The 26,867-nt window shown below is 50.8% G+C and overlaps 1 protein-coding gene across 1 annotated transcript; it reads left to right on the forward strand.

Moving 5' to 3' along the window:
- Positions 1-2,086: 2,086 nt before the first annotated feature.
- Positions 2,087-26,191, forward strand: ALKBH5 (alkB homolog 5, RNA demethylase). The gene is made up of 4 exons (XM_032322642.1): positions 2,087-3,830; positions 12,629-12,709; positions 21,964-22,119; positions 22,936-26,191. Exons 1-4 carry the CDS (start codon positions 3,061-3,063, stop codon positions 23,111-23,113), a joined length of 1,185 nt encoding a protein of 394 aa, XP_032178533.1. The 5' UTR covers positions 2,087-3,060; the 3' UTR covers positions 23,114-26,191.
- The last annotated feature ends 676 nt before the right edge of the window (positions 26,192-26,867 follow it).

A 26,867-nucleotide genomic window follows, 5' to 3' on the forward strand; every position in this document is an offset into this window, starting at 1 on the left:
AGAGCAAATATTTCCTAAGGGGTCATTATTATGTCCAACACAGGATACAAATACATGTCTGGGGTGGGGGTGGGGAAGACATTTTTTCCTTTAAAAAGCTAAATCTTACCAAGTTTTTACTCTGCACCAGGCATTTTACATACACTGATGCACTTAACCCTCAAGTACCCCAGTGAGGTGGGTACTATTATCACTGTTTCATAGATGGGAAAACTGAGGCCCACAGAGATGAAGCAGGTAACCACTAAGTGGCCTAGGCAAGATTCAAACACAGGCAGTCTGTCTCCAGAGTCGGTGGCTGTCTCTCACTGAGGCTCAGAGAAGGGAGGGCCCTGGCTCCAGAAGAATCAGAAAGGAGCACGTGGAAGCTTACAATGAGGGGTCTGGGATGGGAGGGGTCGTTGAGACCCAGAGAAGAGGTGATCCTCATCCTTGGCTGGGTGAGAGAAGCTGGTCTCTGCAGAGTCGTCTCTGGAAGGATTTTCTTATGACTGTGTGATGGTGACCTCCCTGTTAAGCAGGTGTGTGGGCAGAATCCAGCGCCCCCCACCACCATGTTAGAGGGCAGTTTAAAGGTGGGTGGGTGCTGGGTTCTGAAGGGCCTGAGTCGCCACAGGCCAATTGCTCATTATGCGGGCAAGGGGTCCCTGCCCATGCGTTCACACAGCATGGCCCAGGCACAACTGAAACGGGAGCCCCGGATGCCTGACCACAACCTTGCCCACTGGCCACCTTCTCACAACCTGCAGCTGCCTTCCTACCACCACCACCATCAGTGCCCCCACTACGCTGTGTCAGAAAGGGGCAGGAGCCAAACTTACTATAGGCTTCAGGCATGCCGCATTTTCTGTTGCACGTGCTGCTGCTTAGGAAGGTGGCCCAGCAGGGAGCTTGGGGACAGCTCTAGAGTCCCAGCCATCAAACAGGCCCTGCCAGCCTAGCTTTGCCCAGCAACAACACAACGCACACTTCCCAATAGCAACTGGCAGGCCCTTCAGTTTGGAAACTGAGACCCTGACTACCGGTGTACAATCCCCTCCACTTAACATACATGACCTCGTTTAGTTCTCACAACTACCAAATGATGGGGTACTAAGGTTATGCCATTTTACATACCACTAGTCTGAGGTTCAGAAGGTAAGTCACGGCCCGGGGTCAGAGAGCCCATCCACCCGTCCAAGATTCAAACCTCTGTCAGTCTGGTGCTTTGGTAAGTTGGGGGTCGGGTGGTGGGTCGTGGTGAGCAGCCGTGGAGAGGATGCAGACACACACGTGGGCTGGGAGCAAAATGGCTAGGGAGGTGACGCTGAAGGCAGATGCTGAGGCCAAATCACGAAACCAAAGACGCATCTCATTTTAGTGCGTGTCCGGGAAGGCTGTAGGGAGGTGAGCTGAGGCTCAAAAAAATCAACATGAAGGAGATGGGTGGAAAGAAACTGGCATTTCAGGAGAAAGAAACAGCTTGGGCGAAGGCCAGGAGGTGTGACAGAGTTCGTCTGAACAAGGCTGGCGCTCAGAGTTCGCGGGGAGGGTAGAGGGGGCGAGGCCCAAAAGGTCTCAAACAAAGGCTTGGAACGCCAAGCAAAACAGGGGAACTCAATCCCGGGAGCCACGGGAGGTTTTTGAGAAGAAACCCTGGCTGGGGACCCGGCCCTCGCGGAACCGCCACGCCATTGCCCACGCCGCGCACGCTGTCCGAGCGCTCGGCTTCAAAACTTTGGAATCGTCCCCGGTAATCAGCTATAGTTTTGCCTTCACCGTGAGTCTACTTGTCCCCTTGAGTTTCCTTCTGTCGTTTCGAAGAGGAGCCCCTATACCCATCTCTAACGCGAAGGAAAACCGACGCCAAATCCCTGCGCGCCCCGCGGCTGCGCACACGCCCACCGCCACCGGGACGTGACTCGTGGAACGTCCACTCCGGACGACGGGGGTAGGGGGGGCTGGGAGGTGCCCCCTGAGTCCCGCTTCTGCGGCCGTCGCCGTTTGGACTTAGAGCTGGGACCCAGTGCTCTCGGCCCAGCAGTTTGAAAAGTTTCTTCTGGTTTCATAAGTTTCCTAAGGAGTCTGAGGGCTTTTCTCCGTTGGCGTCTACATTCCGGCACTTACATAGCCACCCATTCACCCTTCAGGGGTCCTCGACGCCCTCCACGCAGCTAATTAAGTGACGGACGCAGTAGCCAAGGCGACCGCTTGATCGACAGGCATGCATGCAAACCAACTTCCGGAAGCTGCAGTCTGGGCCCGCCCGGCGCGTGGCCGGTGACCCAATGAAAGAACTGGAAACGCCAAAGGGGGCGGTGACGGGGCAGCCTAGGTTGTGGCGGTTCCCCGGTGGTTGCGCGTTGAGGGCTGAGGCGTTTTCGAGCATTTGGACGATGCCGTGACGCAGCATAGCGACAGCGTTGACAGCGTGAGCGCACCCCTGTGGAGGGAGCCATTCGGTCGCGGAGGTGGCGCGTCAAGAAGGCAGGTTGCTATTTGAGGGTGCTCCCTCGGAGCCCTTCAGTGAGTGGGGGAGGGGCGGCGGACGCCGAGCGGTCCCCGTCTGCGCTTGCGCCGGCGCCTCCGGTGACCCGGCCTACACAGACGCGCATGCCCGCTGCGCGTGGAGCCGCGGTGGCCGGCGGTACTGCGCGTGCGCGCAGAAGAGCCCGCTGAGGAGCGGCGCTGGCGGACGTCGGGCGGACGGCCCGTGACGTCGTGAGGAGCGCTTTAAAGTGCGGGCTGGGCCGGGCGTCTGAGGGTCTGGCTGGGAGTCGGGTCGGTCTTCCGCGGCTGCCCTCCGCGGCATGAGGCGCTGTCGGCGCCTTTGGTCTCTGGGACGTGGAGAAGGTGGAGGAGGAGGAAGCCCTGTTGCTGCCACCGCTGCATGACCCCCCGCCCCTGAGGCCCGACCCCGCGCCCGGTCCCTTGACGCCCCCCGCCGGCTCCCCCGGTCTCGCATGGGGGCTTGGCGCTGAGGAACACTTTTTCTCCCGGGGCGCCGGGGCGCGTTCTCCAAGAGCCATGCCCGGCCGCCCCTCCCGCCCCGGAGGACCCTAGAGCAACGTCGCGGGGGCCATGGCGGCCGCCAGCGGTTACACGGACCTGCGTGAGAAGCTCAAGTCCATGACGTCCCGGGACAACTATAAGGCGGGCAGCCGGGAGGCAGCGGCCGCCGCCGCCGCCGCGGTAGCCGCCGCTGCCGCTGCCGCCGCCGCCGCCGAGCCTTACCCGGTGTCCGGGGCTAAGCGCAAGTACCAGGAGGACTCGGACCCCGAGCGCAGCGACTACGAGGAGCAGCAGCTGCAGAAAGAGGAGGAGGCGCGCAAGGTGAAGAGCGGCATTCGCCAGATGCGCCTCTTCAGCCAGGACGAGTGTGCCAAGATCGAGGCCCGCATCGACGAGGTGGTGTCCCGCGCCGAGAAGGGCCTGTACAACGAGCACACGGTGGACCGGGCCCCGCTGCGCAACAAGTACTTCTTTGGCGAGGGCTACACGTACGGTGCCCAGCTACAGAAGCGCGGACCTGGCCAGGAGCGCCTCTATCCGCCGGGCGATGTGGACGAGATCCCGGAGTGGGTGCACCAGCTGGTGATCCAGAAGCTGGTGGAGCACCGCGTCATCCCCGAGGGCTTCGTCAACAGCGCCGTCATCAACGACTATCAGCCCGGCGGCTGCATCGTGTCTCACGTGGACCCCATCCACATCTTCGAGCGCCCCATCGTGTCCGTGTCCTTCTTTAGCGACTCGGCGCTCTGCTTCGGCTGCAAGTTCCAGTTCAAGCCTATCCGGGTGTCGGAACCGGTGCTTTCTCTGCCAGTGCGCAGGGGAAGCGTGACTGTGCTCAGGTAACCCACCTGGGAGGAGGGGGCGGCCCTGCATCCTGCTGCCATAGCTGCCCACCCTCAGCCGCGGGGCAGCAGCAGAGAGGAGCCCGCGCTTTACAGTTCTGACCCATTCTTCTTGTTTTGGGGGGAGGAGGGTGTGGAGGGAAAAGGGGTCTGTGTTTAAAACACGTGTAGTAATAAAGTAGGGATCAGTCAGGATAACAGTCTAGAATTTTGTATCCCGAGGGCAGGTTTGTCATGATCACACAGGCTTGACCAAGAATTGATACAAAGGCATCTTTCTAGAAGGCTGAGATTTAAGGAGGCTGTTTCCGTGTGTGATTTTAGCAAGTCACTTTCCCTTTTTCTGGGTCTCTGTTTCCAGATCTGTGCTTTTCTGAAAAATAAGTCGAACTCTTATCTGAAAGTCTCTCCAACTCTGCCGTTTTCATGTTTGTTAAAAAACAAAAACAGAAAAACGAAGGACATGTGTGAGGATTTCTTAACAGAGAAAATGTGGAAGGAAGGTCCCTGAGAGTAATAGACACACATTCTCTCTTCCCAGCACAGGGAGTGACTTCGCTGGAATCAAATAGGTTAGTGGCTGGGGCAGAAATAGGGTGCAGCAGACTCTGAAAATTCAGCCCCTTTTGTCTGCCGAAGAGCCTGTTGGGCCTTTGTAAGAATGTGTTACCTGTTACCGGGGCCCTATGAAACCAAATAAAGCAGATCTCTTTACCTGGTATTTGGCTTTGTAGTTGCGTCAGCCGCAGAACTTAGGTTCTTGGCCTATTTTGGGTCTCAAATCCTGCTGAGAATTCACTCAGTACCCTGGCCCCCAAAAAGGTTGCCTGCTGGAACCCCTTTGTGGTTTATATAAAGTGGAATATTTGTTTGGAGGCTGCGTCCTTCCAGCCCTAGAACAAGTAACCTAGCACTGTATTTCAGTAATCCCCAAAACCTCTTAGGAGCTCTAGATTGCAGCTTCTCAGAGCCACTGCTTGACCACCGAATTCTAGTATAGGATCAGGACATGCTGAGTTTTTGTGATCTGCTTAACCTCTGAAGTCTGTGCCATGGGCCCTGGTCCTGGGGAGAAGCGGGTACCCTGGAGCCCTCTTAATATGAGGCAGGTCACCAGTCTCATTTAACAGCTGAGGCTGCTTCTGTATTTGAGGGTGGCAGCAGAGCCTTGTGATACCCCAGGGTCTCCTCACGGGGAAGTTTGGGAAGTCATTGGTAGCCAAAACAGTACTTTGCATCTGAAATGTAAGACAGCCACTTATCTGTCAGGTGCCCCTTTGTCATTTGGGCTTCCGAGCTTGTCCTTATATCTAAGTGGTGATCCCAGATTGATGTCTTAGTAGAACCCTTTAAGGTGGGATTTCCAGGGCAGACCCTCACAAGTGGCTTACTCTGTAAGGCAGTTTGGTGTCTGACTTCGTTGAAGGGCTCTTGATGCTAAAAGGACCTCACACAAAGGCCATTTAGTCTCTTAAGGGGATAGCAATTTTCCACATAGTCACAGGTCTTAAGGTTGTCATGAGCTGTAGCAGTGGTTGGACGTGTAATGGGTGATCATAAAAAACAGTTTGTGACTCTGAGGCTTTCCTGTTCCCCAGCACGCGTGCACACACACATTCCGCTGTATTGAAGAGCAGAAGTTTCAAGTTCTTAAAATGCAGGTCTGCTAGTGATCAGCAACAGGATTGCATCATCAGGAAAATTTTCTTCATCTTTTCCTTGGGATAGTGAAGTCCTAAAGCTTTCCCAGTCTCTTCCAGCTCCCTAATTCTGACTTGGCTGTAGAGTTAATGTGGGAGGCTCAGCCATATCCTAAAAAGTGCTGCCCCAGGCTTTGAATCCAGCTTGGCTGTCATTTGCTTTGGCACCTTGTGGGTGTTCTTTGAGCTGGCTTTCCCGTCTGTAAAGTGGGGGTAATGCCAACTTCAAAACCTGTTAGAACTAAACACGGTGATTGGGTGTTTATACAGAGCCTGGCACGGAGTGGGCTCCTAAATGGATATTTGCTTTCATACACAACCTTTTAATGATCCCTTGCTCTCTTGTTGGGGAAAGGGCTAGGCATTTGGTGGAGCCTACAGCATGGCTCTTCCCTTCATGGAGTTCACAGCCCAGTGGAAGCCACGGGCAGTTACAGCCCAGGTAAGTAACTGCAGGAGTACTTTGAAGGTGGGGGAACCCATTTTGGAGTGTTAGAAGTTTTTAGGAGGAAATAAGGTAGAACTTGAAGGGTGAGTAGAAGTTAGCCAAGCAAAGAAGTTAGCAGGGAGATCACGGAAGCTTTGGTGGCAGTAGCAGAGAGTAGCCATAGGTAAGGAGCGGGGGCAGGTAGATGCTAACTTGAGGCTGATGGAATTCAATTTTAGTTCTACCTTTCAACCTGGACATGAAGTAGAGAGTCTGGCGAGGCTTGCCATGGGAAAACACTACATCAGATCTTCTCTGTAGTAATACTGTTGACATATTGGGTTGGCTGATTCTTCGTTTTGTAGGGGCTGGTCTGTGCATTGCAGAATGTTTAGTAGCAGCCCTGGTCTTTGTCTATGAAATAGCAGTTTCATCTTCATGGTGACCAAAAATGTTTCCCAAGTATTGCCAGCTATCCTGGGATAGGTAGGGCTGCAAAAATCCCTTCCAATTAAGAGCCACTGCTCTAGGGTTCTGGATGCCCCTACTAATTTTAATTATCTAGCACCTGCTTACTTAGTGTACTCTGTTTACTTGGTATGCAGGTGGGTGAACACCTGTCTGTTAGTAGTGCCTCTTTAAGTGCTCCTTGGGCTTTTCCCCAGGCTGGTAAGAGGGGATGCTTTCTTTGACTTCCGGGTGTGTATCCCAGCCCAGAAATGATGAGCTGTAAAGCTGCAGATTGGAACATGGGGGCTGATGAAGATAGTGGTTCTCTGCAGGTGGGGAGGGTTTTTAGTAATTCTCATGTGACTCGGCCATTAGTTGTTGGTGGCAGTAGAGTCTATACCCGTCCCAAGGCTACATGGCAGGAATACTGTTTTATGTGTAATAGTTGTCAGCGTAGACGTTAGCATGTGGCAAACGTTGACTCAGCAGTGTCCAAATGTGGGCATTTAGAGCATTGCCTCACAGACCCCTCTGAAAGTGCTTTAAGTGTCTTTCCAAACCCAGTTTTTGTTGTGGTTGTTTTTGTAACCTTCCCATGTTGGGCCTGGTTGGGTCCCTCTTAATACTGTTCTCCAGGGAAATAAGGATCTTTCACCTCTTTCTATCAGTTCTTTTCACATTCTTTCTCCTGTTTTCTGTAGGGTGAAGGGGCAGATTAAAACACATTTTAGTTGGATTAATTAGAATAATTACCTCAAGACTAATTGCTTACTTGCTGCTACTTTAATCACTGCTCCATGGTCTGTGGTTGTGGCCGCATGCCCAGAGACCCAAGCCTTATTAGCCACCTGTTTGGAAATGACTGTTACCACCCAGCCATGGGACATGGAGAGGTGGGCACAGCCTGTGCCTTCTAGGTAAAAACTGATATTGGGTGGAGTGGGCACCCCTGTTCATTCTGGGCTAAGGGCTGATCTTATTCAGCTTTTGAAAGCAATATTTAGCTTTCTGGCTTAAAATAGTTGGGAAAGTAGGGCAGATAGGTCCTGGGCCACATCTCTTGTGTGCAGTCTCATTCCATGGAAGGGGGAGGAACCTCAGGATGAAGTCAGGGCTGTGCTCTGCGTTCTTAGGAGGAGCTCTGGGCCAAGGGGATTGGCTGGCTTTGGTTGTGCCAGGCCTAACAAGAAGGCAGCAGCAGCAAATGGAAGGAGGCTAGCAGGTAAACCATGGTCTTAATCATGAAGCTCAGAGCAAGCAGAAAGTAAACAGGCCGCACAGATTTCAGGGCTGGCTGGCCATTTTCGCCTGGGGAGTTGGTGTTCAGCCTTTGCTGAGATACGGTGCTAGCTCTCTGGAGGCATGGGCTCATCTTTGCAGACTTCTTCCTTGGGGGTGGTAGGTATTAAATGTCCTTTTCTAAGGCCAGTGAGGTCCTCAGGATAGATTGGACCTTGTTACCAGAAAACACAGATGGGCTTTTCTCTCTACACCTTATTACCTACCTCCTCCCCCAACCAAGAAACCAAAAACCAGGATAGCATAGATACTGAAATCAAGAGTTTGATTAGAGTTCCAGCCTCACCACTTTAGCTGTTTGACCTTGGGTAAGTAACTTAACCTCTCCGGGCCTTAGTTTTTCTCTGCAAAATGGACTATTGATGGCATAGAGTTGTTAATGGAGATTGAATTTCACGCTGTTGAATGCTTGAAGTTTAGGTAAAATGTCTTTGGAGATGAGCTACTTTCTGTGCTTAGCTACTCTCTAATTATACCTTGATGTGGAAAGAATTGGGACCTGGAACAGGTTGACCTTCCTTCTGTATTCATTCCCAGGACTTCTCATAAAGCTAGGCCATGTGTCCTCTTAGAAGGTTAGGTCTGGTTATAATGAGCATGAGCTCACAATCCCACCCCTGTGCCCAGGTGGCTGGCCTGCTGTTCCCCAAAGCCCAAGTTTCTTAATCCTTTAGGCCCATTAGGAATGTGAGGCAAGCTTGTGGGGGCTGCCCAGAGCAGGTAGCTATAGCTGAAGGAAGGTTGTCTGGCAGTGCTGGTGATCTTGGCCAGTCCCTCCACCTCTGGTTCTGTTCTGTCCCGGGCAGGGCGCAGAGTGGATGGAGAACGGTCACTGTCTTGGAAATTCGCCTTAACACTGTCTCCAAAACTGTTCCCTAGAGGAGAGATGTACAGTCCTGCACAGTCCCTTAGAGTTTTTCAGACTCATTTAACTTGCACCTAATCCTCTAAGGAAGGATTTGTTGTGAGAACTTTTTTTTGTAGATGTAGGAACAGAATAGTTGAGTCCAACACACATTTCATTTAGTGTCCATTGAGTGCAGAGATGAATAAGGCCTTTGCAGCACTTTGTCTTACAGGGAAAACACAATTTCCACAGGGCCAGACATAGTAGTAAAGGAGGGTGGGTGGGTGGGTGGTTGGTTGGTGTGGGGAAAACCCATCCTGGGGGATTTGAGGAAAGCTTCCCTGTGGAGAGGAAAGACTCTTAAGAGTCACTGTAAGGCATAGTGCTAGTGGGTTACAGAACCAGGTCTGTCACTCTTGATGCTTGTGCTGGTCACTGCTATATGGGGTGGGGGGAAATTTGAAAGGGCTCAGCCCAGGCAGGGAGCAGAAGGCTGACCAACATGAAGTATTTCCTCTTCTCCTTTCCCTGTGAAAACAAAGAGCAGGAGGCACTGAACCTTTTCTTCATGCCAAGGGTAGGGCTGGACCCAGGGCATATTAAATTTCAAGCTGGCAGACTGGGACTTGCAGATAGTTTCTCTTGTGGTAAGTAGGTTCCTTAGCAGTAAGTAATCCTCTGTGGTCTCTGCTGGACATTTTCTGTTGAAGTTTAGCCAGAAGAGTTTCCTTGGCCAGGACTTAGAGCCTCCTGCTCCCAGAGGAGCCTGAGATACTGAGGAGGGGTCAGTGGGCCATGTCACAGCTGCTTGGAAGTTCTAGAAGACCAGTGCTTATGAGCTGTTCAGGTGCATTCAGTGACACAGTCATTTCTGGGGTTCCAGGTGGTTTTACCTCCGCACTAGCTCTTTTGAGGCCTGCGTTCAGTGGCACAATTCTGGAGCCCTTGGGGAGTGGGGGCAATTAAGATTTATTTGTTTTTTAATTTAAATTTTAATTTTTTTATTATCGTATAACGTATTGGGCAGGTAAGTTTTGACAGACATCTGGGTTTACTCCTTCTGCATTAAGGGGAGTGGGTCCTTGCTGAATATGGGAGGTGGGGTCCCCAGTTGCCTATAGCCGTGTCAAACAGACTGATACTTATTAATAGTAGAAAAGATTGCCTGTGGCCAGTACTTCAGGTTCAGGCTTTAGAAATGTGCCTTGGATTACCTTTGGGGAATTGGACTTAGCTCTTTGGGGGAAGTCCTATGTTCATACAGGACTCTCTTGCACCCTACACCTGTATTTTCCCAGTTTGGAGTGACAAGAGCATAGAATGAGCTCTAGAACTAGTCCTGGCCCATGAGGGCTCCTCTTCTGGCAGATCCCCACAAGAGGAACCCAGATCTCATTTCCTTGGCTTGTACTGAACCCAAGTCTCTAGCTTCCCCCAGGGTGGTCCAGGGCCTCTGGCTTGTGTCCTGTGCTTAGTAAATGGGAATGCTGTGCCAGGCACAGTGCATTATCTAAGTTAATTCTCACAACAGCCCTACAGGTTTCAGGGGGTGCCAACCATGTAGTCATGGAACTCTAATTCTTTCTTCAAGGGAAGAGGCAGTGTCCCCCTTTTTAAAATCTTAAAATTGGGGCGCCTGAGTGGCTCAGTAGGTTAAGCATCTGACTTGATTTCAGCTCAGGTCATGATCTCAGGGTCATGAGATCAAGCTCGGTGTTGGGCCCTGTACTCAGTGCGGAGTCATCTTGGGATTCTCTCTCTCCATCAGCCTCCCCTCTCCACTTCTGTGCATCGCATCCATGGTGTCTCTCTCTCTCTCTCTCAAATAAGAAAGAAAATCTTATTATTGTTAGTGGTCATAAAAGAATACCTAAGTTGTAAAGCATAACAAAATAAACACCCAAAAGCTACTGCTGTCCTTATTACAGATGAAGAAACAGGTTTAGGTGCCCAGCAAGTGAATTCCCTAAGGTCACAACGCTAGTAGGCAACAAAACTCAGATTCTCACTCAGGCCTCTTCAACTCCTCCAGCTCTGTGTGGCATTTTTCACTGTAGGCCTACAGATATTAATAGGTGTTATCTGAGAGAAGGTTCTTTGGTCAGTGCTCAATTAAACAAAGTCAGCAGATTATTTTGCTGTAGTAATTCTCAGATCTCTTAACATAGTCGTGCTGTTTTTTAACTCTTCAGTGTTTTCCACGTTGATTTGATTGTGGACACTTATCCTTAGTCTCTTCTAGGACTTATGTTCACAGAGAAAATTGAAAACCTCTGGTCTAGGAGCAGCTCAGAGAAGGAATCTTTAAAGGTTCTGGGAGCGCCTGGTTGGCTCAGTCAGTTAAGCATCTGCCTTCGGTTCAGGTCATGATTCCAGGGTCCTGGGATCAGGCCCCATATCGGGCTCCATGCTCAGTAGGGAGCGTGCTGCTGCCCTCCCTGCTTGTGCTCGTGTGCTCTTTCTCTCTGTCTTTGTCAAATAAATAAATAAATCTTAAATACATAAGGGGAGCTTGGGTGGCTCAGTCGTTAAGCGGCTGCCTTCAGCTGTGGACGTAGTCCTGACCGAGCCTCACATTGGGCTTCCTGCTCCGTGGGAAGCCTGGTTCTCCCTCTCCCACTCCCCCTGCTTCTGCTCCAGCTTTCACTGTGTCTCTCTGTCAAATGAATAAATCTTAAAAATTAAAAAAAAAATCATTTAAAAAACAAGCAAGCCACAAATAAATAAATAAAGGTTCTGGGGATGCCAGCGTGGCTCAGTCGATTAAGGGTCTGCCTTCAGCTCAGGTCATGATCCCAAAGTCCTGGGATTGAGTCCCACATCAGTCAGGGAGCCTGCTTTTCCCTCTGCCTGCCACTCCTTCTGCTCGTGTGTGCACGCATGGTCACATGCATGGTATGTGTGTGGGTGTGTGTCTCTCTCTCTGACAAATAAATAAAATGTTCAAAAAATAATAATAAAATAAAGGTTTTGTCTCTCCCAGCATGGCCTCAAAGCAGAGGGGTTTTTTTCCCCCTCTTGGACTTATTTTTTTATTTGTCTTGCTTCTAGTTCTTGTTCATATTGGGGCAACCTGGCCATTTTGAGGAGTTCCTCCCACGCCTGCAGTGTTTCTAACAGTTACATGGTTGTATTTTTAGTTGCCCTTGAGAAGGGAGCTGATGAGCAGCCTTGGAGAGGAAGATTTGCGGTCTAGGGGTGGCCAGGGAAAAGCTGAGCGAGACCAGGCGAGGTGTTCACCTCCCATTATGCCTGTGGCTGAGCGTGGGTCTGGCTGTGTAGAGCCCTGCCTCAGCTCCGTGGAGGAACTTGGGGTGGGAGTGCCTCTTGGGTGCCAAGCTCCTGGCGAGGGCATGTGAGGAGGCTCAGGATGCTGAGTTTGCTTCCAGAGTTTCAAATCGGAAAGATGGTAACTGTGAAGAGGACAGTCATCTACCCACATTCATTGGTCTAAGCAGTTTTTTAAATTGTGTAACTTGATGAAAATAAATAGATATTTGAGTGTGATGGGAATTCTTAAAATATCCCAAACACAGCTGTCTTCAAGATTTTTGGATCCCCCCAAATGGAGGTTTTTGAAAGCTTGTTTTCAAGTAGACAAATTGTCTTTTTAAACATTGCAGCCTTAGTTCTCTCTGGTGACTCAGGGCTGTCAGTGTCTGCCTAGGCTTCCTCTTTGTGCTGAAGGGTGGGGGGCGGGGAGAAGAGGAGGAGGTGGAGTTCTTGTCTTCTCACCAAGGTTTGGCCTGAGTCACTCTAGCTGTCTCCAGAGTGATTAAAGGTGTATCTTCTTGGGGGCCCTGTAAAAGAAGCGCTCTTGGCTTGTGTGGAGAGATTGCTACTGTGGTTTATACCTTCAGGCTTGTCTTTGCCTCATCCCAGGTTTTTTTCTTGACTGGCACGTCCTGGATCTTAACAGATGAATTCCCTTTCCATGTAGATCCTTGAACCTCTCAGAATAACATGGCAGCGGTGTCCATAAAACCTGGACCATATTTCTCTCTCTCTACCCTCTGGGAACTTCGGTTGTCTGTTCACTTTCCAAGCTCATATGCTCTGTGTTTATTTTCAGTGGATATGCTGCTGATGAAATCACTCACTGCATACGGCCTCAGGACATCAAGGAGCGCAGAGCGGTCATCATCCTCAGGAAGTAAGTGCCCCGGTGTCTGGCACCTGCAGGCCTGTCTGGAGATGTAGGTCTGGATTCCCTTAGAACTTGGCTCCTCTGTATCAATAGCATAGCAGCATGAAGCCTGGGAGAGGAAAAGGCTATCAGGTCTCCTACTTTTTTATTTTAATTCTTTGAGGAAAAAGCTGTTTTGTCTTTTCTTCATTGAAAAATTAAGTTCTGTGGTTGTTTAACTAGGGAGTTGGGGGCTGAGCAAAAGCGTATGCTCTCTGTGTTTATGGATACAGTCTTGAGACAAGATTTAGGAACCCCTCTTCCAGACCTCCCTTCCCCCTCTCTTTTTCCCCATCTCTTTGGTTCTGATTTGTCACATGTGATCTTGCCGATTATTTTTAGACTGCGCCTTAGCAGCCTGCTTTAAAAATGCCTGGGTTTTCACTTCTGGGAGGAGCAGGGAGTGAGAAGAGGAAACGAAGGTGGGAGGTTAGGCTGCAGTGTTTAGCAGGTGTATAGCTTGTGGCTGTCTCTCCTCTCTGGTCAGGAAGTCAGGGATATATTGACCAATATCATCAGTCCTGGCCTCTTCCGCACTTCTGGTTTTCTGCTCATGGGATGAATGGACTGAACCAAGCGGATGCTGGGTCAAGACAGGCTTGTCTTTAGAGTGGAGTGCAAGAGGCTAGATGATTGTCCAGGGTTGTACAGATGACAGTGAGGAGAGCAGAACCAGTGCCGGGACATCCCCTACCCTCCGCACCGGCTAGAACACAGTGTCCTATAGCTTGTCATCTTTTTTTTTCTTCTTTTAATTTAAATAAACATTATTTTTAGAACAGTTTTAGATTTACAGAAAATCGTAAAAATAGTACAGAGTCTCTGTACTCCAAGCACCATTTCCCTGATATTAACGTCTCGTATCAGTAAGATATGTTTGTTATAGTCCAGAAAGCAGATTGATGTATTATTATTAACTGAAGTTCCTATGTATTGGGATTTCCTTAGTCTTCTTGTGACATACTTCTTCTGTGCCAGGACCCCAGATTACATTTAGTTGTCAATCACCTTAGGCTCCTCTTGGCTGTCACACTTTCTCAGACTTGCCTTATTCATGATATCACCGGTCAGATATTTTGTAGAACATCTCTCCATTGGAATTTGGCATTTTTCTCCTGGTTCTACTGGGGCTCGGGGTTTGGGGGAGGAAGACCACGAAGGTGAGGCCCGCTCGTCTTCCATCCTATCCAGGGCACAGGACTTCTCACTGTTGACGGCGACTGGGAACACCTGGCTGAGGTTGTGTCCACTGGCTGCGCTCTGCGCTCTAGAGTTGTTGCTTCCCCTGGGGTAGGAGGGAAGTCTCCGTGCACAGCGGCCCATAAGCAGTGGGGAGTTAGCTCCAGCTCCCTGAGTGGGGAGTCGCCGCCCAAGTTACTTGGAATTCTGCAAGGAGGTTTTGTTTCTTCTTCTCTTGTTCATTCATTATGTCTTTATTCAGTTGTCTACTTACATCAGTATGAATTTATGGGTATTTGTTTTATGCTCCAGTTATGCCAGCTTTGGCCATTAGGAGTTTTTTCTCTCTTTTTTTTCTTTCTCTCTCTTTTAAGTACATCCTTATTTTCTGGTTTGCCATCTTTTATTTATTTACTTATTTATTTTAAAGATTGTATTTATTTATTTGACAGAGATCACAAGCAGCAAAACAGCAGGCAGAGAGGGGGGGAAGCAGGCTCCCCGCTGAGGAGAGAGCACAGTGTGGGGCTCGATCCCAGGACCTGAGCCGAAGGCAGGGGCTTAACCCACTGAGTCACCCAGGTACCCCTGACTTACCATCTTTTTAGCTTCAGTTTATAACTGAAAGCATCTTGGCCTTTTGGGTCTAGAATGCCAACATAATGTGGTGGATGAAGTCTCTTTGGCATGTCTCTGCCACTTTGTCAAGTCAAAACTTCGAGTATCTGTTGTACCTGTGTAGCATGGAAATGATAGAGACCTAAAGGACGATCCTGGGGTGCAGGTATAGCACCAGGCACATGTGGGAGCTGCAGACGGGAGTCTGTGCAGGAGCTGGCAGTGTCTCGCCTCTAACCTACAGATATTCCCAGAATTCATCAGAAGAAGGGTTTTGATCTGCCTTTCTGCTTTCTTTTCCTGTGGTTCCCAGCACAGGCCAAAACCCAGAACATGGAAGTGATGCTGTCCAGAGTGTAGCTCCCTTCTGGCCTCTTCTCCCCAGTCATTTCTTCCTGGGCTGTACTGGCACTTCAGCTACAGCCAGGGATAAGTGCCCCACCTAGGCCAGGAGCTTGGAGAGGAACTCCCAGGGTGATACAAAACCAGAGCAGCAACTTCCCAGGTGTTCCCTGCAAGGCTCTCAAAATAGTTTATCCCAGGGAAATCTTCACTGGAGGTGCAAATGAAGTGGCCATAGCTGGAGTGTCAGATCATTCTTCCAGCTATTTCCTTCCTCTTCGGCAGTTACTTCCTTACTTGACATCTCAGGCTGGCTGGGTTGGATGCTTCTCAGTAGAGTTAGGAGCCTACACTGTTAATCAGGTCCCCTGGAAGCTCTTTGGCCAGCCGGGCTCCTGGCAGTGGTCTGACTTTGGAGAATGACTGTTGAAAGGTCAAAGACCATCAGTCATCTACCAACTTGAATGGGCCCAAGAACCAACCACAGCCTGGGTTAGATGGCAGAAGCACAGAACTTTGGTATGAGGGGGCTGGAGAGGAATGGGAGGATGGCCCTCCACTTCCCTGAGTCAGCTGAGCTAGAATACCGCCCAGCTATAGAGAGACAACTCGGGACCAGACGAGAGGCCCAGGATAAACACTAGGCTCCTTGTTGGATTTTGCCTGTCCATCCAGCCTAACCTTTTGGAGTTTTCCTTGTTGTCTTGTCCTCCACACTTACGTTAAAGTATTGCAGCTCCTAGTGTGGTCTACGGGCTTGGATCCTTGCAACAGTGTGACCTCTGTTGGAAATGTTTTCCCATCAACATGTTCATCTTCCTCCACATCCTACCCTGCAAATGACCCACCTATGCACAGTGAAAGTTGGTTGACCTAGCCATCCCTCAAGGCTCAGGTGCTGACTGTTTTGACACACAGGAAGCATCAGACACATACCTGTAGCCCTGTCAGTGTATCCCCTCCCTCTTTAGATTGTTAGAGCCCGTATACTTGCCATTGTGAATTTCCAAATCTGCATTCTGTGGGGACGGGGACCCTGCTCATCCAGACCCAGCACTGAGGCCCAGCCCAGAGGAGATACCAGAGGGGGACAATGCAGGTGAATGAGGAGCAGCTCCAGAGTAGCTATATGGGCTGGTCTTAGAAAAGGACAAGCTAATGATGGGATGAAAAACGGAGCATCCTGGCCCAGGCACTGCCCAGACATTAAGGATGTGGTCCTGATGGGCACCTGACTGACTTGCTTGCTTGTGAGGCCACATCTGGGTGGGTCGAATCTGGGCATTGAGCCTGGCCCTGCTCCATAGACAGAGGGGATGGAGCCAGTCTTGCTTTCTCTTAACTTTGGATAAAAATTGCACAGGCTCTTGTGGGAGGGCCTAGGGGCTCTGTCACCAGCTCTTGTCAGTCAGAGCTGGGACAGTCCTAAACGCCTCATGGGGGGAAATGGGTGGGTAGCCACCAAGCGCTTTTTGATTCAACACAGTGTGGCATCTTTGAATGTGAGTCTTCAAGTGTGTGGCACCATTGTTTGTCACAGAGAAGACTCGAGGCTAGGAGTGATCACCTGAGAGTTTCCCCATGAGTGGAATCCTTGGGCTGCAGCTCAGTGTTAACAGTCCTTTCGGGGTCACAGCCAGTAAATGGCTGAGGAAGACCTTGAACCCGGGTCTGCTGGTGTGTAATGGAGCTGGCATTTTGCATGCTAGTACACCACCACCAGAGTAAACACGGTCTTAAAACCACAAAGTGTATCTGCTGGAGCCCAGCAAACAGATTTAGCAGTTATATCCAGCTTGGTAGGGGTTGGGGATGGGCTGGGACAGGGTTGGTGAATCTGACTCCTGAGCTAGAAATTGCTGACCAGGCAGAGATGGTAAGCCTGGGACTACTAGGTGGCTCAGCTGGTTAGTGTCTGCCTTCAGCTCAGGTCATGATCCCAGGCTCCTGAGTTCGTGCCTAGCATGCGTCAGGCTCCTTTGCTCAATGGGAGTCTGCTTTTCTCTCTCTGCTCCTCCATGTGCGCGTTCTCTCTCTCTCAATTAAATAAAAATTCTTCAGAAACACAAAAACAGCTCAAAGGCTAGAAGGTACAAAGTATAGAGGATCTCTGTAGTTGCAGGGAGGTGTGGGAAGGAGGTCTTGGATCAACACTTGATCATCAGAGATGGGTTGTGGGCCTTCAGAGCCTTCATTTGGTGGCCAGGGCACCCAGTCCCTTGGCCTTCAGGAGACACCCCGGGCTGCCCTGGTCTGCTTATAAGACCTTATATTCCTGCACAACTAATCTCCAGTTAATCAGATAAAGTGGCTCAAGGCAGTGTTAATCGCCCATTTCTTTGCTTTTGGCTAAGTGAGCTCAGCGCAGTGGGTTGAAGCTGGGAAGAGCAGCTAGAGGTTCATTTGCCAAATGTTAACCAAGGCTGGTGTGTGCCAGGAAGCAGTGGGGTGAGGGATTTGCATGAGAGAGATTGTAGGCAGCCGAGCTAAATGGCTTATTTGGTCCTTCAGACCAGGGGTTTGCAGGGGTCAGGGGGAGACTGTTCCTGAAAGCAGAGTAGCCCAAGTTTGAGGCTCTGTGATGAGGGGAGGGTAGGAATGGAGGGTGCATTCTGGGCTTCGTCCCTTGGGGCAGGGGTGGCCAGCTCTTGGCTTCCCTGACTTGGCCTGAGATATTGCCCCCATCAAGACATGTGCCATTGTTTTGTCTCCAAGATTCTCATCCCCTGGGCCAAGAGTTAGCCCACCTTAGTTTCCTGGTCCAGTGAGTATGTGTGTACATGTGCATTTATCCTGCACAAGGAGTGGGAGAGCAGTAAGACCACCTGGAGGTGAAACTGACTTGGGCTCCTGGCCGGCCTTGCCCTTTCTTCACTGAAGACAAGCTGGTTACTTGAGCCCTGTGTTTTCTCATAAATTGGGGCACCAGTGGTGCTAGGGATGGTTAAATCGAAGAATGCCATGCCTGCTTCTCCTGGCCCCTTCCTCACCATACTGCCTCTGAATTTGATGGTAGGGGATGAGGAAGGCTGTGTCCAGTCAAGGTAAGATATGAGTACAGGCACAGCAAATGAGAGGAAAGGGAACTGGAGATAGGTTGTTTACTGGCCCAGGCCAGGGAAAGCAAGCTTGTTGTCTGACTGCCTGGTGTTGTGGAGGATATCAGTACCTTACCAGGCCTGAACGGGAGCTTCCTGGGCACCCACGATGCTGGCCCTGTTGTCTGGCTATCATCTGTGCAGCACTGGCTTCTGGAGCCCTGAGTTACAAGTATGTGGTATGACATGTTGGTAATCAAGTTGAATGATTTGGAGAGGCCCTTGGGGCCTCGTTATCTTGCAGGCCTGGGTATGGAGGTCTTCTGGAAGCCTTGCTAGGACCATGGGCCTTGGGTGCCCTCTCTTTGGGTTATACCCCTCACATGCTTTTTAGACTCTTTGAGACTGGTGTGGAAGCCTGCTAGGGTCAGAACTGCCTTGCAGGCAACAGCGTGTGATGTTGGAAGGAGTTTGGTGGAAGATGGGGAGTGGTGGCAGGAGGTCTGAATGCTGTTGCAGGAGAGACAGTGGTATAGGTCTGTGCTTTGTGGGAATCTGACACTCTGGTGCTGGAGCTTAGACCTAGAGGCCCAGGTCACTCAGTAGACAAGGGTTGCTCAGACAGGCTTGCCACACTGCCTCTCTGCTCCATTGGGAATGTCCAGCTTTGTAAGCACAAGGGTACTTGGTGTGAGGGTGGAGCCAGAAGTTGAAGCATGGTTGGCCTGAGGCGCAGGCTGGTTCCTGGTCTCCTAGAAATGGTGCCTGCCTGGACAGCAATCTGTTCTGTTGCAGTGCAGTGAGCCCACCTTCAGAGGCCTTCATGGGATAGTGGCTGTGTGACTTAGGCCAACAACTTGGTCTCCAATTAGTATTGCTTTCCCATCCTTACAGTGGGAATAGTCTTCCTCAGCAACTTCTCCAGAAGATTAGAGGATTCAGTGAGTAATAAAGGAACAAGAGGAGAGAGCTCCTGGGATGGTCAGCCCCCTCTCTTCACCCTCAGGTCACATGTTAATGTGTTAATATTAATGCTCAGTCATCCTCCCTTTGGTTTGGTTTCCCAAGTACCTCTGCCCAATCCCTGCTTTTGTCCTGGGGGTGTTCTGATGCCTGGGTGACCTGGTATACCTGGGGTGCCTTTCTGTAACCCTTGGATGTTGACTCAGATCTTAAGCCAGGTGTCTTTGCCTCTTGTCACCTGAGGAGACCCAGGCCCAGCCCTTACTGCTAGAACTTCCTGACTTCAGAAGTTTATGGATATGTTTGCTGAACCCTGAGGGGTCTAGCATGCTCCTTGAAAGTTAGCTGCCTTTTAAGAGGCTGTTCTCAAAAAATTAAGCTACCAGTGGGCACTGGGTTTGGGATCTTGCTCTAGCCTGGCTTCCTGCACCATGGTAGCTTTTTGGAAATGGAGGGAGGGTGGAAACTCCTCCAGCTATTCTGAGATGTACTTGTAAAGCCCCAGGAGCCCTTTCAGGCCCCAGAACTTATACTGTCCCAGAAGTAGGTACAGGAGGCAGGGATTTTTTTAGTAGGGCCACCTCCTGATCATCTCTTCTCTTGAGGCTGCATCCTGATGGCAGTGGTATTGTCATGTGCAGAACCCCCTTCCCCTCCTTCAGGCAGTGAGAGAGGAGCAGAGCCAGTCTGTGTTCTTGGCCTGATTAGTCTCATACCTGTGCCCCTAACCTCTCCAGCGGCTCTACACCCATAATGGGGGGGGGGATGAGGCCTGACCTGTTAAAGAGGAGGTCCTTGGGCTCTAGTGATTTCTGATTCCCACCCTTGTGTCTGGGTGTTACCTGGCACCTTCTCTTCCCCTTAACCCCTCTCAAGAATCTTAGACGTGAGGGGTGCCTGGATAGCTCAGTCGGTTACGTGTGCCTTCAGTTTAGGTCATTACCTCCAGGTCCTGGAATCCAGTCTGGCTTCCTGCTCAGCAGAGAGTCTGCTTCTCCCCCTCCCTCCCTCTTTCTCTCCCTCCCCTCTGCAGCCCCTCCCCTTTTTAAGTAAATAAATAAAATCTTTTAAGAAAATATTTTTTTAAACTTTTTTTTGTGATTTTATTTATTTATTTTTAAAGATTTATTTATTTATTTGACAGACGGAGATCACAAGTAGGCAGAGAGGCAGGCAGAGAGAGGAAGGGAAGCAGGTCCCTGCTGAGCAGAGAGCCGGACGTGGGGCTCGATCCCGGGACTCTGGGATCATGACCTGAGCCGAAGGCAGAGGCTTAACCCACTGAGCCACCCAGGTGCCCCAGCAATTTTATTTATTTTGGGGAGAGAGAAAAATGGTGAGCATGAACAGGGCAGAGGGAGTAGCAGATTCCCTGCCGAGCAGGGACCCCCGATGTGGGATTCCATACCAGGACTCTAGGATCATGACGTGAGTCTAAGGCACACCGCTTAACCAGCTAAGCCACCTGGGCGCCAACCCCCTGCTTTCTTGAAAGTCCTAGCCTTGAAGGAGGCCACTTGATTTCTAGACTCTTAGAACTGAAGGAGGACCTAGGGACAGCCACATTTCTCCCTACTTTGTTTAGATGGAGAAGGCCCAGAAAAGGATGGTGATTAGCCTGGATTCTAAGTGGCACCATTAGGGTTGGATCCTCTTCCTTTTGCTGCTAGATAGGTCCTGGTTCCCTGAGCCTGGAGGGCTCAGAGTGGAGGCCGAGACTGGTGGGCCAGTGAGTACAGCTGACCGTTCTGGTTTCCCTGTACATAAGGCCAAAGCAGGCAGGCAGGCAAAATTGCTCTGCTGGTCTGCCCACCACTTTGGGCCTGAGGGTGTTAGAATGTTGTTTCCCAGCTAGAAGGCGCCCCCTGCTGGCTTCAGGAGAAAAACCACTGCCTGGGGTCAGAGCCCTGTCATTCCTGCTTGTTAGGCTTGTTTGGAATCTCACCTGGACTTAAACTTTTCTCCCACGACTTCCAGGACCCGTGAATTACCATAACCTTTGGGACCTAGTTTTCCCCATCTGTTTACAGCAGGTCAGCCAGTTGGGGGTAGGTAGAAGGATCTGTGAGTTTTGCATGCAGTTGTTAAAAGAACACTGTGTGCCTTAGGCCAGGGCAGCTCTTGGATTTCCCTCCTGCTGTCTTCCCTGCAGTGTTCTGCTCTGACCACAGCACCTTCCTCAGAACCAAGCGACTACTTTGTGCACAGCTGCCTACAGGAAGGGTGCCTTTAGGGCCTTCTGCCAGATGTGTTCCCATCATTCTCCAAACCAGGCTTCTCCTGCCCCTTGCTGGTACCAGCCTGACTTGCCGGCCTTCTCTGTATCACACAGGAGTCGGGGTTTCTTCGAGGTTTCCCATGCTTAACTTCCTCTTGGCCTGGCTTTATAAAGGACTCCGATCACTGCCCCGTCCATACTTCCATGTTTTCCCTTTATTGGGCAGCATGTTCCTTAAAACTTAGGCCTAGTGCTCAGCGGGGATTCTGTCTTCAAAAGCCCTTCGGCCTTGACTTAGTTAGCATCCCGTAACCAGCAGAAGCTGCCAGGTGGCTGTGGTGAGATCAGAGCCAAGTGTGTGAATGTTGAGTTGGGCCTGGACTTTCCTGGCTCTCCCATAGCTTTAGTGTTACTGTGTAAGAGAGTAGGAGAGTCTCTTTTCCTTTTGTAGGCCTGGACCAGGTGAACCTTCCTTCCTTTTTTGATATTTCAGGAAGGATGAGGGCATCTGCTGGAGTATTTTGGGGCCCTCAGGACTCTGGCAGGTGGAGTAGAAGCCCCTGGAGAACCTTTGGGCTGGAGTAGGGTGAGTGGGGCTGCTTGTCCAACTGAGAGAGAGCGAGCCCTGGATCTTTCCCCTGGTGTCTAGAGGTCTCCAAACAGAAATGTTCCTCTTCCTACTCCTAAGCCTGATTATAAGAAGGTAGGTGTTTGCAAGTCAGCCAGATCTATTTGAACTAGGAAGAAACTGAGGCACAGAGCGAAGGCTGCTGGCTCCCCTCTCCCTGACCAGTGAATGGGTCTCATGGGGCCCACTCCCTTCCCAAGGCCCACTGGTGACCCCATGCGTGTTTCCTTTGCAGGACGAGATTAGACGCACCCCGGTTGGAAACAAAGTCCTTGAGCAGCTCTGTGTTACCACCCAGCTATGCTTCAGATCGTCTGTCGGGAAACAACAGGGACCCTGCTCTGAAACCCAAGCGGTCCCATCGCAAGGCAGACCCTGATGCTGCCCACAGGTACTCAGCTTCTGGACCTTCAACAAGGGCCAACAAAGCAGCCCCATGGCCCGGCTGCAGGGTGAAATAGGTGGGGGAAACCTGGGGTATGTGGTTAGAAGCGTGGCATTGACCACTTTTCCAAGCCTTAATGTCTGCTTCTAGGTCAGTGGAATTGGCGGCATTCCCACCTAGCCCGTGACCAGCTGCCTGCACCCTTAGAGAGCAGGGCTTGGGCTGAGATTCTGACAAGTGGGAAGGCTTTGTGGGCTTCCCATGACTTCCTTGTTCCATCCACCCAGACAAACGCTCTCATGAGTACTTAAATGTTAGGAGGGAAGCTCGGGATGTGGAAGATAGCAGACCAGGGATCCATTTCAGAAGGGTTGGGGAGGACTTCTGGGAACGTGTTTAAGCTGTGATGAGAAGGATAAGGAAGCCATACGTGAAGTCCCATCTAGGCTAGAGATACTGGCCTGAAACCCCGAGGCAGGAAGAGCTTGCTGGTCAGGGGCTAGTGGAGTGGGTGAGCAGAGCGCGGGGAGGTGATGGCAGGACCGGGCAGGGCCTTGAGGCTGTACTAGGGAAGGCCGCCTCCTGTCCGGCAGCCTTGGTGGTCTCCTCGACTCAGCAGACCCCCCAGGGTAATTGGGAAGTGTTTCTGAGACTAGGTGTGGCCGCTGCACTTAGTGGGCAAAGAGACGATGCCAGTGTTTCTGCCATTACCATCCCTTCTGCAGAACCGCCGAGCTGGAGCGCACCATCCTGCAGATGGTGAGGGCCCAGCGCAGACACAGAGGTGTGAGGGAACGCTTCCACCCACCCCTTTCCTTGCAGGCCTCGGATCCTAGAAATGGACAAAGAAGAGAACCGGCGCTCGGTGCTTTTGCCCACACACCGTCGGAGAAGTAGCTTCAGCTCTGAGAACTACTGGCGCAAGTCCTATGAGTCCGGGGAGGACTGCTCGGAGGCGGCAGGCAGCCCCGCCCGCAAGGTGAAGATGCGGAGGCACTGAGGTGTGCTGTGCGCCCCTGGGAACTCTGGTTACTCCTCACGTAGTTGCCCCCTCCTTTTGTTCGGTTCAGTTTTTTGGCGTTTTGTTTTTGTTTTTGTTTTCATTTTTTGGTTTTTGTTTTTTTGATCCTGAATTTTTTTCCTCGGGTTTGTTGCCTGTTGAGGCTGAAGAACAGAATTGGCTGGGACCTGATTCTCGTGTTCTCGGTTTTCCTACGAAATGGAAAGGCTGTTGGCATCTATAGGGGACAGAAGCTCATGCTGGAGTGGCCAGTAGGGATGTTGGGGGCAGCTGTCCTCAAGTGGGGCTGTCAGGCTGGGTTTATTTAAAAGCAACAAAATGTTTTGGTTAAGAAAATTCTTGTTTTGCTTTAAATGTAAATTTTCTCAATGTTGTAAATGAAGTTCAGTCTTCTGCCCCTTCCCCTCCCACCTGTGTCTGCGTGCTGGGTTGAGGTCTCATGCTCCTTATTGGTTCTGCCGGAGGCCTGCTGTCCTCCCACCTCTTACCTGTTCTCCAGGGCCTGGAAGCCTACACAAGTACCCTCTTCCTCCCGCAGCAGAGTTGTTCAGGATGACTGGGTGGAGGTTTAAACAGTCCTCTGCCACCCCAAAGCTATTGGCTGAGCTCCCAGGCTTCATCTGTGTCCACTGGCCTGCTCTGCCCACGGGTCCCTGAGCTGCTGAGGGGCTGGCTACAGTGGTCCTGACCTTTCTTGCCAAGAGCACACGTCTTTGCTGGGTTGCTTCTTTCAAGCATATGCGTGTGATTGTACGGAACAGTTAGACTTACCATGTTGGGGCAGTTTTAGGAATGGTTTCTAGCTAGAGGGACTGGTGTCCTTCCAAGTCTAGCATTTGGGGTATGGAAAATTGTTGTGGTGTGTGGTAGGGTTTTTGTTTTCTTTTGTTTTTGAGTTATTTTTTTCATTTGATCTCCAGACTTTTTCCTAACCCTTTCCTTTCTCCTTCATTGGCCAGCTTGGGCCTTCTCTCCATGTCATCCCCATAGGAAGGTGCCTGCCCAACTGCTCTGTCTGCCTGTAGCATGCATCCAAGGCCAGAGCTCAGGTCTGCAGACTGGGTTGGCGCCTCCTCTGCCTCAGGGGTGTGGGAGCTGGGGAAGGGGCTTTTAAAAAGTAATAAAAGGAAAAAGATAATAAAGTTTTTGGCAGTTCCCACCTACTCAGATCCTTGAAGGTTGCAAGGTTTTGATGATGTAGGTTCATTAGGAATGTCTCCTTGCCAGCCATGGCTGAGACCCGGGCCTGCTGAGAGCAGAGGCTTTCCCAGTCCCCAGGCTGCCACCACCCCAGGGGGCCTTGTCTTACAGAGGCCCAGGCCTGAGACTGCAGAAGTCTGGGGCAGCCATCATCAAGAAGTCCCCTCTCAGGGGCCAGAACTCCTTTGCCGGCGTGGATTCAAGTCGGGACTGCATAACTAAAGCAGTTGCAGGTTTATTTTTCTTACAGCTTTTTTCCCAAAAATGATTTGTAGTTGTGTGTGCAGCACTTTGCCCTGATATGTGTGCTCTACAATAAAAACCAAATCTAATATATTTTGAAACAGTTGTCTGATACTGTTAAAAGAGAGGATTTGCCTTTGGTGCTTCCTTAATCCCCTTATTTTCTTAACTCTGAACCCGGGCTGGGGAGGCCAGAGTCCTTTGCCCATCCAGGTCCTCACAGGAGATAATAGGGCTGAAGGCCGATGGTGAACTTGCCCTCTGCTTACTGTGCTCTCTCCCACTCCAAGGAGGATGGACCACGTGTCCAGGTGCCCAGGATGCCGTGGTCCTGCAGGAGCCAGGATCATACCCTGCTGAATTTTGAAGCCCTTCCCCCTTGGTGTGATTAGATAGGGTGTGTGCCAGTGAAGGAGGGACAGGGTGAACAAAGGCAGGGAGAGCCTGGCCTTTGTAAAAGATAGGCAAGTGGTTTTGCTCGTTAAGCAAATTCTTGAGTTCCTACTATGTTCTGGCCAAGCCCTCATTGTGGCCTCACCAGTGAGCAAAAGTCTTGGTCCTTGCTTTCAAGATGTGTACTACAGAGTTGTGGGATACAGTTACAGGCTTCAGCCAGATGTGTTTGTTTGGACTGGCATTGGGGCCCAGAGGGTTTTAGTCCCTCCAGGTCCTGGACCTGGCTGCCAGATTCTGTTCAGCTTGGGTGTAGAGTCTCCCTCATTGATTTCCAGTGCCCAAACCAGTCTGGCCCATTCTTTGCTGTGGAGACCTGGCAAGTCACTTACCTGCCCATTTCAGAGAGGAGAAGAGAGACTCTAGAGGGAGCAGGTGACTGGCTAGGGCTCAGTCCTGCAAATCGGTGACAAGATATGAAGGGCACTGGGGGAGAACCTCCATATGCTTTGTAGCTAGTTGGGCCTCCGGGGGTAGACAGGGCCACAGTTGCCCCAGAGAGGAGACATTAGAGCTGAAAGGGATGGTAACTTGCTCAAAGTCATCTAGACTACATGGCAGAGGGGGACACCTCCCACTCTAGGGCCCAGGCCCCTGACTCGGGCATAGAATGGGCGCTCATATGCAGGCCTGGGGAGCTGAAACTCTACAGTAGCTGTGACAATAACACCTGGGCTCTTCCTAGTTCCAAAAAGGCTCTTTGCTCTGCAGAAATAAGGGACAGAGAGACTAGGGGAAGGGGCTTCGGCCCTTATGGGTCCTGCTGTATCACTGGCTTTAGTCTCTGCCCAGCAGTTCCACAGCATTCCATCTCTGGACTAAACTAATTTTCTGAGTAGTCCCTAAGCCTGTGGGGATTCCGTACCTGACTCCATGAATCTGACTCTGCCCCGACCCCAGTCTTGCACACAGTGGGTGCTCTAACAACATCTGGCACCAGCCCTGCCTTCTTAGGTACCCCATCCCATTCCTCCAAGCCTCCTGTGCTGGGGGAAGTTGAGGCCCAAAGTCCCCTTCATTCAAAAATACGAGTGTCCTACTGTGTGCCAGGCTCTGTGCAGGGTACTGAGGATACAAGACCCGGTATAGATCTCTCACACACATGGCTGTTCTAAATTGTGCCAACATGAAAGATGTGTAGCACAGAAATTACGAATAAAATATACAGTACATTCTAGCTCTGTATAGCCAAGTGTTCCTTATAGAAGCCTTTTGTTGATCTTTTTTGATAGGTTCTTTTATTTGTAGCGTGCCGGTGGTTGTAATTCAACCGTGATACGGCAAATGGAGTTGGATCCCACTGCTGATAATAGTTTTCCAGGGCTCCTGTAACAAATTACCACAAACTTTGTGGCTAAAACATCAGAAATTTATTTCTCACAGTTTGGAGGTCTGAAATCCAAAATTATGATCACTGGGCTGAGATCACAATTCAAACCACGCTCCTTCTGGAGGCTCTAGTCCTTGCCTCTAAAAGCTTCTGGTGGCTGTTGATGTTCCTTGATCGCGGCCTGGTAACTCCTGTCTCTGCCTCTGTGGCCACGTGACTGCCTCTTCTGTGGGTACCAGATCCCCTTCTGCCTGTCCCTCACAAGGACACTAGTGATTGGATTTAGGGCCCACCTGAATGATCAAAAATAATCTGCCCATGTAATGATCTTCAGTCACATTCGCAAAGTGAAAAAATGTACAAATTCCAAGGATTAGGAGCTGAAATCTTGGGGGGGGGGCACTGTTCAGCCTACTACACTACTCTTTTCCAGATAGTCTGTCACTAAATCTTGTACATGGCCTACTGATTTCTCATTGTTGGAACAAACTATGTTAATTGGATTGA

This window comes from Mustela erminea, chromosome 18 (assembly GCF_009829155.1).
Source record: "Mustela erminea isolate mMusErm1 chromosome 18, mMusErm1.Pri, whole genome shotgun sequence".
NCBI classification, from domain to species: domain Eukaryota; kingdom Metazoa; phylum Chordata; class Mammalia; order Carnivora; family Mustelidae; genus Mustela; species Mustela erminea.